General features: G+C 41.6%; 1 protein-coding gene across 3 annotated transcripts in view; it reads left to right on the top strand.

Annotated features, from left to right (window-relative positions):
- ADAMTSL1 (ADAMTS like 1) overlaps positions 1 to 12,669 on the top strand; it is an 882,039-nt gene that overhangs the window by 693,347 nt on the left and 176,023 nt on the right. For all 3 annotated transcript variants that reach the window (XM_041761627.1, XM_041761624.1, XM_041761625.1), the window contains 2 exons: positions 556 to 857; positions 6,603 to 6,732. In XM_041761627.1, the coding sequence (XP_041617561.1) occupies positions 556 to 857; positions 6,603 to 6,732 (432 nt within the window). The remainder of the gene's footprint in view (positions 1 to 555; positions 858 to 6,602; positions 6,733 to 12,669) is intronic.

Genomic DNA, 12,669 nt, shown 5'->3' with positions numbered 1-12,669 from the left:
AAGCACATTGAACAGAAAAGCAAAAGAAAGTTACAGAATATGAGATCCAGACCAAAAAAAAATTTTTTTAAAAACCTTCCTTAAATATCTCCAAGGGCTTATTTTGTGATAGTTTTTAGGATCAGTATTAGTCTGCTGTAAGAATAGCCAGCATCTTGTGGAAGGCACAAGTGCTGGGATTTAGAGAGAGAGAGAGAGAGAGAGAGAGAGAGAGAGAGAGAGAGAGAGAGAGGAGAGAGAGAGAGAAGAAACCACCGATTTCCTGCTTTGAAGAGCTACCACTGTGGGTGCAAAGCAGGGAGAGAGCAGGTGGTCTGTGGCTGGAATGTCTTACAGCTGGGAGTTCATATGACCCAAAAAAACCAATCCAGAAACTGGCAAACGAGCTCATGAACTAAACAGAAGCACCCATCGCGGGACAGGGTGTCAGAGCCCTGAGCACATCCCAGGACAGCGCTGGGCAGTGGCGACAGGTGGGATGCAGCCCCCCACAGCCCCCACGGTCTCCTGCCTGGGGCTTCTCATCCTGTCCTCTTGCTTGCTTGCTGACTGCAGGTTCATCCCAGAAGCCTGGTCGGCCTGTACGGTTACCTGTGGTGTGGGGACCCAGGTGCGAATGGTGAGGTGCCAGGTGCTCCTGCCTTTCTCCCAGTCCGTGGCTGACCTGCCTGTTGACGAATGTGAAGGGCCCAAGCCAGCCTCCCAGCGTGCCTGTTACGCAGGACCATGCCATGGGGAAGTTCCTGAGTTGACCCCAGAAGAGACAGATGGCCTCTTCGGTGGCCTACAGGACTTCGACGAGCTGTATGACTGGGAATATGAGGGCTTCACCAAGTGCTCCGAGTCGTGTGGAGGAGGTAAGAAGGGGACTCTGGCCCAGATCCCCACCATCTTCTTGTCCTTTTTCTATAACCTCTCCCTGCAGGAGACTGTGTCATGTGACTGCCTCTAGCCCAGGAATGATAAGCAGGGGGCGGAGGGGAGGAAGCCCTTCTAAATGTAAAGCACACGGAATGAAACCCAGATGTATTTCCCTTTGGGCTCGCGTGGCGCTCAGGCTGTCAGCTGTGAGTGGCCAACACAACTCATGCTTTTACTTTCACTTGTCATTCTGATGTTTTGCAATGTATCCTGGTGCATCTGACTGAGAAACCCAGTTGACACTGACCTGGCAGTGCTCTCGACATTCAGTTTTATTTATCTCCTTGCTTCAGTGCATGTGGTATGGACCAAGGCCCAAGATGACAAAACATTCTGCTCTTCCCCAGAATAGGTTAGAGTCCCTCTGATTTACTCAGCTGATTTCCCAAAGCAATATCCCTTTACAAAGCAAAAAAGGGTCTACAAAGGGCACTTAATACTATGGTCACCTGGAACTGGACAGGACTTTAAAGTCTGACCCCACCGCCATTTCACAGATGAGAAAACGAAGATCTAAAGAAGCTGAGTGACTTGAAATCACACAGCTAGTGAGGGGCAGCTGCGATTAGGCCTGCTATTGATCTGTTTGCCTATCTAGAGTCTTTCTAGCGCATGACACTTCTTTAAGCACTTAGAGAATTCCTGAGGCTTTCCCCTCACGAATATCATTTAACTAATGATAAATGTGTCCATGTACATTATCCTGGTTCTTTAGGGATATTCCACGGTGATCACAATAGACTCAGTGATTCTTTATTTCAGGTGTTATAAAAGGGTCATACGGGAAGAGGAAGGCATCTAAGTCAACAATAAATTCTTTAAGATTATGATCCTTCTTACACTCTAAAAAAAGACATCAGGTTCGTAATGCCACTGCCTCCCACATCCACTCCCAAGAGAGATTTTGATAGGTGAGGAAATGCTGGCTAATTTCCTGCCAGACCCCTCTCACTGATTATCAGTAACCCCTTTTGCTACATTAAGGTTCTGCATTGCCAGCAAAGTTTCTCAACTGTTATTTTTTAAAAAGTATATTAAAATTACTTTCCAAAACTGTTTTTTGAACCATGACATTTTGGAAACTTTTAAAAAGGCGTCTTTGGTCATTACAGAGAATGTGCAAGTACATGTGCCCCAAATGTTCACAAGCACTTGAAAAGGGATGAATAGTGAAACAAGCACATACTAGCAAAGAATCCCTTTTCTGCATCGGATCTTTTAGCAAGCATGTAATAGTTTTGACCTTGAGGTTCTTGTTTGTTTCTAAGTCTTCCAGTTTCAAACCATGAAATTCTTAAGTGTTTTAATGGAGGGCCCTGTTATTTTTAAAACCTAAATCTTTCCATCTGATTCTGGAAGAGCTTCCTGGAACTCAGTTAATCTCTGTTCTTGAGGGGTTCTCCAGGCCCACTGAGGACATCTTTTCTTCCATGCTTACGAAGGGAGACTGTTAAATAAGCTTTGATGATCTCTGAGCCTGGGCAGGAGCTGAGAAGTTAGGTAGGAGGACCACAGCCGATTGCCACAGTGGCTTCTTTCCAATATAATGAGGAACTCAAGAGTTCAGATGGTGTGTGTTTATCCCCAATTTCCACAATCACCTGAATGGAATGATCATTATCTCTAGTCTGAAATGAATGTGCTTTGGAAAAAAAATTGACTTGTGGTCTCTTAGTTATGGTTCTCAGTTACAAGTCAAGCCTGGAACACTATGAGCAGATGGAAAAACTAGACACAGTCGTGGAATAATAAATAACCAGATACCTTTATCTTTGAGATTCTAAACACTCTGCTGATCAACCAGAGGTATAAAACTCAAAGCGTAGAGAGCATGTGGAATGTTTTTCATTTCAAATGTTTTCAGAAGATAACTAATTTGGAAATAAGATTTGGACATTTGATATACAATTGATCTCTGCCTGTAGGAACTGAGCATCTTTGTACAACATAAATTGTACATCCTTTATATCCAAGGCAGGGTAAAGTTACTGAAATGTCTTATGGCTTTAACTGTCGACAACTGTGCACACTTACCTACACTTATGTAACTGTGCCAAGGTAATATATTTACACCTAAAATGTTAGAGTTGAAAATTCCAAAGTGGTGAAAATATGCTTGGGTTATATGGTCCATATGATGCCCATATGCACTAAAAAAATCATTTCACTGTATGGGACATGTATATTTTGAAGTCAGTGTTTGGCAGTAACATTGTATTATCAACTTTGATCTTTCACCAAAATACAACCCACAAGGTTATATATATTTTTAATCATTCTTGCTGAAACCAACCAAAAACATGCAGGATTAACAGATAGACTTTAAATCAATTTTGGATTGTAAGCCTGGTCAAGCTAATTTCATTGTCTTCTCTATCTCAAGAGCAGAAACTGGATAGACACAGAAGTAACCTTTCACCTAGCAGAGGTAGCAACCAGAAGGAACTAGTTAGTAATTTAGGCTATAGTTGGTGGCTGTGTTTCCCCAAGCTGTCATCAAATATCATGTAACAATTATGCTATTCTGGCAGATATAAACACTGAAAATCCCTTTTTCTGGAAGATTGAGCCTAACCTGCTCAGATATGTGCCCTGAATCCTACTATCGTCTCCTTGTTATATTTTAATTTCCCCGTATGTGAGCAGCTAATAGGTGTGGTCGAGGAGAGTGGCTTTGAACCTGAACAGCTTTATTATATTGAACTCCTAGATGGTAAAATCAACATTAAAATAGACCTGAGGGAAAACTTGAAATTTATTTCAGCAAGAATGAAAGGTGAAGTCTTGTACCTGCCGCTCCCCTGCCTTTGCTTCTGTCAAGAAAGGAAAACGCAAAATTGTGAAGTACTATACTTAAACATGTGTTCTGTGTTGGTTTAAAATGTCCTCTAAGTGCATATACTAGCCTGTTTGGAAATAGCACGCACTTGATGAGCTAACTTCTCACATCCTGGCCCCACACCGCTGGGCCAAGTATGCTGTGACCTCACAGGTGAGGTCTTCACATGCCCTCCCTCCTGCAACTTCCCACACTCCCATTACAGGGCAGCTCCCTCCCTCCATGTTCCTTACCCCAGGCATGCCTCTACTACATCCTCTGGTCTAAACAGCACTATGCTTAGAATGCCCTGCCCTTAAGGCATTTTGTTCATCATGCCACAAAAATGTATTGTGTGTTGACCACAGGGCTGGTCCCAGATACTCCTTAATTATGACAGAGCTCTGTCCTTACTTTCCCTCAGCACCCCAGGCCCCTCCTAAGAATGCCTAGGCAACTGGCCCCTATGGCAATGGCCATTTAACATGGTGTCAGAGGCCTAGTATTTTGTTTTATAATGTTAGATTCAGATTTAGTGACTCTGGAATGCTCATTAATCTTGGTACTTACCCACCTCGAAGGTGATTTTTATCTTAGGCGAGGATTTATTGGTTTGGGGTAATATAAATTGGTATTCCACATATCTAAGAGAGGACTATACTGATATCCTTTTAGAAATGCAAGCCCTTGCAACACTTGTCCTTTGCAGTCTTAGAAGAACCTAAGTTCTACAAACTAGGAAGTCACAAACTAGAAACAGAGCACATCCCCTACACATCCCCACACCTGAAGCATTTTCAAGTAGGACAGGTGACAAGGCCTGTGATCACTGCCTGCTGACATCATTGACTCAGTTTCATAAAATGTTCAGTAGCTGAAAAAATATATATATATACTTTATTTTAGAGCAACATTTACAATCTCTTGAATATTACCAGGTAGGCAAATGAACTAAAAACCTAATTTCTAATATAACCACAGCTCTAGGTTTTGTATGGAAGAGTTAGCTTCATCCAGCACCTTGTCGTCATTACCTTAATAATGCCAGACTATTCCAGAGGGAAGTATCAGTGATGATTTCAACAATTTCTTGTGAAATGTTTTGCTATATCATCATACCATAAATTTCAAATGGCTCATCCCAGCTGCAACCAAGAGAGCAACACCCTGTCACCAGCATTACAGAATATGATGGGACAGCTTAAATGTCTAGTATAAATCGCAAATGCTCCACCCTGAACTGGCCAGGATAGATTTAAATTACATTTCAAAGCTCAAAGGTTGGAAAAAAGAAAATTTACCTCATGGCCTCAAGGTAAATACTGTGACTGATTTTTTAAAATGTTTGATTCATCAGACTTCTGGGAAGAAATAAAGGTGATTCAGATTCTGGCTCTAAAATGTCACTTTTTAAATGGTGGTCTTGCTGAATGACCTCAGTCAGTCTCCTGTCACCTTAGGAAGGATTAGACCATTGACTGGAGTCATAATTCCTTGAAGAAATGTGGAGAAGATGGGAAGTGTGAAGCAGCAAGGCTAGTGAGTGTGAGGCAATGGTACTGTATTAGGTACTAATTGATAAAGCAAGACAGAAATAAGAACAAGAAAATGTAAATTTATATATAAAACTATGTGAGTTGTGACATACTTTGCCAAAACCATATACAAATATTTAACTACAGATAGATATATTTAGTTTCACATATATTTATATACACAGCTATGTATGACTGAAAGCAGAATATTAAGAACATGTTGTCTTGCCTCTTCTTTTTTTTTTTTTTTTTTTTTTTTTATCTTGCCTCTTCCTTACACTGACCCTGCTGAAATTATCCCAGATAAATGTCTAGGAACTGCCTACCATTGATCAACTACATAACCTTAGCAAGTTTTCCCAGCTTTCTAAGCCTCAGTTTCCTTATCTGTAAAATGGTATAAAAATAGTCCTTACCTCATGGAGTTGTGGAGAGAATTGCATGGTGCATGTCATGCTCTTAGCATTGATACCTGGCTCATGATGTACAACTCATAGATTTCAACTCTCATTTTGACTGTGGGCACCAGAATGAAGTTTCTGGTCATTACTGTACCCAGCTAAATGTTCCCTTGCTCCATGAAGATTTCCATAAGGGGTCCTGCACACCATCTTGAAAGACTAGCCAGTAACTCTATGCCAATCACTGCTCAAACTCCGGTTTTCTTAGCTCCATGTCAGAGACATGCCAGTGTCATTGGGAACATTGGTTCCCATAGATGTAGAAAAGATTGCATTTCATGGGTTTAGTCATTGTGCACCTTGTTCTCTTTCTCTGTTCCGACTTCCAAAGCTGTCCAGGTCACTAAAGAAATGAACTAGAATCAAAAGGAAACCAGCAAAGATTGGAGTCCCCAGTGTGAGGCCCCAGGAGAACAGCAGTTTACAGAATATTAGATATTAAAACGCAGCTCGTGGCCTCCCTTCCAAATACAGCAATAGCCTGTTGATTAAAATATTACATGTGCAGGTCTTAGGGACATTTTTTCTTGTCACTCTGCTTTCCTGCATTAAATTATCACATTTCAACTTTGGCAGCTCTATAACTTTGGTGGCATTTTTTGAAGCTTTTCATCACTACTGGTGCAAGCTTTCCCATTAAGGAGGTTGCCCTCCTCAAGAGGCATGTTTATAGAGGCACAAGCTCATGAGTCCTTACTCTCTGATGGAGCGATGCTTGACAAGATGGGCAGCCCTGGGCTTTAAGCTGCAATCTCTGACATGCAGCCAGAGTCCTACCAATCACAGAGGCCTCCCACCAGCTGCCTTGTCTACACTTCATCACTGCACACACGCCCACTCCGGCCTGACAGTGTGATTTGTACGCAGGTGTCCAGGAGGCTGTGGTGAGCTGCCTGAACAAACAGACACGGGAGCCTGCTGATGAGAACCTGTGTGTGACCAGCCGCCGGCCCCCACGGCTCCTCAAATCCTGCAGTTTGGATCCCTGCCCCGCCAGGTAAGGGGCACAGTGCCTGCCCTGCTACCCAGGAGCATGTTCAGAGTAGGGTGCATCTGTCCGTGGGCAAGACCAGAATGCTTATTGTTCAAAACCCAGTGTTTTGAAAACCAATTAGCATCAGTTAAAACTTTTAGTCAAATCCACTTAAATTTAATTGAAACCAGGACTTTGGAATTCTAGCCCAATGGTCATGCTCAGAGTCCAGAAGACTCTATGCACTGGAATGAGCCCCGTGGCATGACGGGAATGTGCTCGTGCTGCACTGCCGTTGTCTCCTGAAGGGAACTTGAAGCAACCACAGACTTCAGGATCTCTGCCATTTTTAGCCTGGGTCCCAAACCCTCACACCATAGTAATGGATTACAGAGTATAAGAAACTGAAGTGACTGGGTGGTATAATTGATCCACTGTGAAATCTGTATGCACACAGCATGCAGATTCATTATAGCATGCTCTGGAGTATATGTGTGTCATTCCACATGCATAAAATCAATTGAAGCATTTCATTGTTCGGTCCTGCCTGGGTCTCATTTTTACCCAACCTTGAGTCTTAATCAATCCAATCACTGGTTTAGTCCACACAATTTTATGGTGTCTTGAGAGACTTGCCTGCAGATACTTCTTTGGAACAAATCTCTGTGGAAGCTAAACCATTTTATCAATGATTCTGGTTTCAAAGAGAGATGTTTAAAGAACCAAAGCCAGATTTTCAGGTCTGCTGATGGGATGAAGAATGTTCTAAGATAAGGTCATATCCTAGCTATAAAGAGGAATGCTTTTTCAGAACAATATTTCTTCTGTTCCTACAAAGTAACATGGAAGAAGCACTGTGTTGCCTTCAGGAATGGACAATAATTTGCGGATACAGCTTGACTTATTTCTCAGCAAAATGCCTTCCTTTGGAACTTAAAGGGTCCAGACTACAGGTCATATCAGGGCACAAGCTTATAGTGACACTTCTTCTGGTCACAGAGATGTCTCATATAGTGATCTAAATGGGGGAACTGGCAATCCCTTTTCCAACACAAAAGTGAGGAGGGCCACTGGTGCCATCTTCTCCACAGCAACCAGAAAAGCAGTCAGCCATTGCTTGGAGCAGCACCCCACCCATAAGAAGAGCAGTCAATAGAATAGATTCAAGGGCTAGACCCAGAAAGAGCTAGATTCAGTGCATGGAATCCTGAAAGACCTCTTTCCTCTCCCTGTTCAACCTAGTCACACATCTCCAACCTAACCTCACAGTTCTCCAGTTGGGCAAACCTAACTGCACAGGCAAGGGATACTAACCCTTTCTATTTGACTACATTCTTTCCAAATTGGAAAAAGCAGAGTAGTTTTGGCATGGACAGCCTATAAGGGCCTTGGCTAGGAAGTCCAGAGGTTCTCATCTTAGCTTTGTCACCCACGAGCTGTGTGGCATTGGGAAAATGTCTGCCCTTTTTGTTTCCACGTCTACAAAACGAACAGGCTGTATCTGAGGTCACTACATCCTGCTTAAATATCCCGTGACTCTTTGTTAGTCTATAGGCAGACGCACTGGACAGCTACTGCTGTGGGCTGGTAATTGATGTCATTTCTGTTCCACTTATTTACCGTCACTTTAAAAACAAGCCTAAGTGTCTAACCACATTCCAGGGCTGTAATGACATCCAAATGCTGTGATGGGCTGAGGAGTCGGCACCCGGGCCCAGCTGAAGATCTTGTGGGATTTGCAGCCACTAAACACGATCCTCCCCGGGCAGCAGAAGGGATAGGACACAAGGTGTTATTTCCCATCCTCAAAGTACAGAGCACAGTTAAATTAGATGAGCTTAATTTGCTCTGTGACCTTTATATTGACTCCCAGACAAGGACTCTTGTTAGGCTTAACTTTATTGCATTTGCTCCAGATAAACTTAGTACTTTGATCTTCTACCAGCCAATTGTCAGACTGACAGGCAAGACCTCTCTTACAGGGCACAGCCAGGGGCTTTGGGGCCAACCAGCCATAGTTGAGTGTTTAAAGACTGATGCTAATGAAAACGACAGAAAGGGCCAACATACAGTGGCCTGAGATGACTCATACTCTTCATCTTGTGTTAAAGGGCCGAAGTCAAATTTTCATCTTAAAAAGGGAGAAATGAATGGAGATGCATCTCCCATGAGATATTTCAAAATGTTGTCAGGGGGAAAACAATCTCTCATTCGGAAAAGAGGTATAGACGTACATGGAAGAGAAAATGGGTCTGGTAGGGACATAATAGCATGTTGTTTTCCCGAGCACCTTCTGTTCAGTTTCATTTAAATCTTTAATTCTTCTTGTGCACAGATCAGTGATCCCTGCACATTTTAGAGTATCCTCTGATGGGCTCTTGGCCTGCACTGATGTCCATGTGTTCAAAACACGATAGCATTTTTCTCTGGGACATGCAGAAATGATGTTTCTAGTCTTGTTCACCGGGCTTATGTCACTGAGAGGTGGCTGCTGGTTAAGATAAGTAGCTTTCCCAGGCAGTTGTCAGTGCTATGCAGGTTAGGGAACCACTTTTCCTCTATGTGTGGTCAGAGTTATCAGATCAGAGAATGCCATAGACCTGGAGGGCATGTCCCATCTGGGCTGTCTTTCTGAGATTAAATTTACCTTCTCCTGACTTAGTCTGGGTGGCTAGCAGAGCCGGTATCAGAAGCACGTACCCAACTTTCTCCAGGTTTAGATGAATACAGTCTCACACCCAGCTATCCACAGCAAGAAGGGTATTCTCAAGCTGGAGGTTTTCTTATAGTTCCAATTTGTGTGTGTGTGTGCGCGTGCACGCGTGTGAGTGTGCATGAGCATGGACTGCCAGCATTTTGAGGGCACTTTAAAAAAAAATAGTAGTTATCTATTAAAGAGGACTATATTTTAAAGTCCTCACTATCAACTCTGTGTCCAAATCCTCCTCTCTTATGAAACTAGCAGTTGGCATTATGTCTGACACACAGCAGGTGCTTAGTAAGTGTTTATTGAATACATGGGCATAACAGACAGGACCAAATGTATAAGGAGTAATATTTAGATCCGAGTATTAATGATAGCTGGGAAGACACCAGTGCTGTGTATCTCTACAGCCCATCCACCTATCCCCTCTCTTCCACCCACAAGACGATGCTGAAAGTGCTATTATTAGAGTCCCTTCTGTAACTTTAAAGCTTTAAATACCAATTCAATATATAAATAGACTTAGGATAAGGAATCCTTTATGTTAGGAGCCATGTATAGCACAGTATCCCCAAGATAAGAGTAAGAGAGCAAACTTTAATAGAGGAAAGAATGGACATAATGGAGGCTGAGTGAATTGTTAGCATTACCCAAGGAGTAGTTTGATTGTTGGGAGAGACGGAAAGTAGTACATCCCCCTTAACAACCTTGCCTAAAATTGGTAAGAAATTAGGACCATTTTTACTTGTGAGCTGACGATGAGAATATTGCATCAACGTTAATAGCAAAGAGGTTATAATTACAAGGAAGGAAAATTATTTTTGTTACCTTTACCACCATCTGAGTTATTGGTGTTGAGAAGCCCCTCCACCCTGCTCACCTTCATGGGTGAGTTAGACTGGTTTAAGGGAGAAATGTCCAAAAAGGAACTAAAATCAGTCATTAGGAGAAAGGTTGGTCTCCTTTTCCCAAAACGGAAGCTTTTCCCAAAATGGAAGCTTTTCCCAATATAGAAGCTTTTCCCAATACGGAAGCTTTCTGAATATTATAATTATGCAAGTTATTATACATGAATATTCTCATTCTTTAAAAGTCAAATGCAGCAGAAGTAATCAAGGAAGAAAGACACATATCCCCTTTTTACCACCATACTCTATAGTTCCAGAACCTTCTTCTCCCCAGAGATAAACCACTATTAATGATTTAGTATATACCTTTCAGACCTTTTTCTGTGAATTTATATACATATATGAACATGAACATCTATTTATATACATATATAGGTTTTCTTCCCATTGGAACATATTATGTATATTACTTGGAAACTTGATTTTTCACTTAATAATGTGTACTAAAAATCTCTCCCATCCTTGAGACCACCAAAATAAAATCCAGCAGATAAATTTTGATCTGTGTTCAGATACTGCTCTCTTATGATTAGCTTCATACATGACCTTTAAGAGGCTATATACCTTTTTGAATCCTCAGATTCTTCATCTCTAAGATAGGATCATAGTGGGAACGCAGAAAAAATTCTCTTTTTCCTCTCTTTCCTTTCTTGGTGAGCAATACTTTTAGTTTGAAATAAAACATAATTTTTTGTATTTAGGACTTAAATTTGATTAGATTTTTCTCTCTTATTTAACTAGGTCTTATTAAGTTTTACTGACCATCTCCCTGGTTTATTCTAGCAATGACATGAACAGCCCAAAGAGAGCCAGAAAGCACTACCTTTAAAAAAAAAAAAAAAAGAACATGACTGTTATTAATTATAAGCATTTGATAGCTTGGCCAGTGTGTGTTGAAAAGATTTGGTAAACGTACGTGGAGGAGGGGAAAGAAATAAGCAATGAAAGCCAGATGGCTGAAAATGAAGGAAATTCCAGGCAATTTCTGCAGCTTTGTTCTAACATACTTTTTAAACTAAACTTTTATTTCTGTGCAACAGAGAACAGCTGAGTGGTGCAGAATAGATAAACAGTGAAGGGGGGAAAAAAAAAGCCCGTAATTCCAGGAACAGGACTTGGTTTCTGCCCCTCGCCTCAACCTCAGTCTCTTTTCTCAGACCTAGGGTGGTACCTCGAACCAGCAAGAACTATAAAAGAAGTTTGAGAATCCCTATTTGAGACGAGAGAGTTAAGAAAAACGTCTTAAAGGTCACAGAGTCTCCTCTTTAAAAGCAAACTTCAGAATGCCTATTTTATTATACACTAACAAAATCCATGCGTACTAGCAGCAAATGATTTCCAATTTCTAATTTTCTTTTATATTGGCCTAAAATGGCTAGAGCAGAAGGTGTTGCCTTTTTACACAACCACGTTTTAATTTATTTGATGGGGCTTTCAAAGTTTTGCAGGCACCTTCCCCTTTGACAGCTTGTTTTAAGGGTTACTGTTTCAACATGCTCTCCAAATATTGGTTTATCTTCTGCTGTGTTCCCAAAGTTTCCATATGCTGCCTTTTGGCTCTGTCCATGCTAACTTTTAAGCACTTCAAGCATAAGCACACCAAAGCTCACTGGCGTCCACAGAAATTGAGTCCAGATTTAGGGGCCATATTCAGGCGCCTTTGGAGAGTTAATGCTATTACTATCGTCATCCTCCTTGGTAAATCCAGATGCATAATTACACCGTCTCTCTTTTCTTCCATTGATGGACAAGTTACAATAGAGGAACCTGCCAAGACCTTTTTCTTAACTATTGGACCTGATTGGCCCAATGGCAGCCTCGTTTATTTCTCTCCCCAGGAATGTGTTGGCCCAGTGATCAGAATCATTCCCAGCAGCATTTTGACATCAACAAGGATAAACGTCACATATATGCTTGCCTCAGGGCTTCAATCTCCATTTTTCATGAAGAGAGCCCTTTCCATGTTTGCACATCACCTGTTACATCAACCCCCAATCTCCGTGAAATGAGCTTGGATGGTCTTAGAAATTGTTTCTGTGTGCATAGATTTATTTAGTCATTGCATGAATCTGAGGTAAAAAACAAAAAAAAATCAAGGGATCAAGTCTACCTTCCCATCATATCACATGAAAACACAAATGACTCATTCTAAAAAAATAGAAACATCAGCTTTAGGAAAATCCTTTCAGTTAAGTCCTGAAAGGGAAATTTCCCTGGTTTCTTAACATCCGTATAATTAGACAGCCCCTTACACCACATAGTTCTGCCTGGACTCTGAGAAAGTTCTTATACAGACCATTGATGAAGTTAACCTTCTGCACAAAAAAAAAAAAAAAAGGCAGAAAATGT

Source organism: Vulpes lagopus, chromosome 7 (assembly GCF_018345385.1).
Source record: "Vulpes lagopus strain Blue_001 chromosome 7, ASM1834538v1, whole genome shotgun sequence".
Lineage (NCBI taxonomy): Eukaryota > Metazoa > Chordata > Mammalia > Carnivora > Canidae > Vulpes > Vulpes lagopus.
This window is presented reverse-complemented; position numbering and strand designations above follow the sequence as displayed.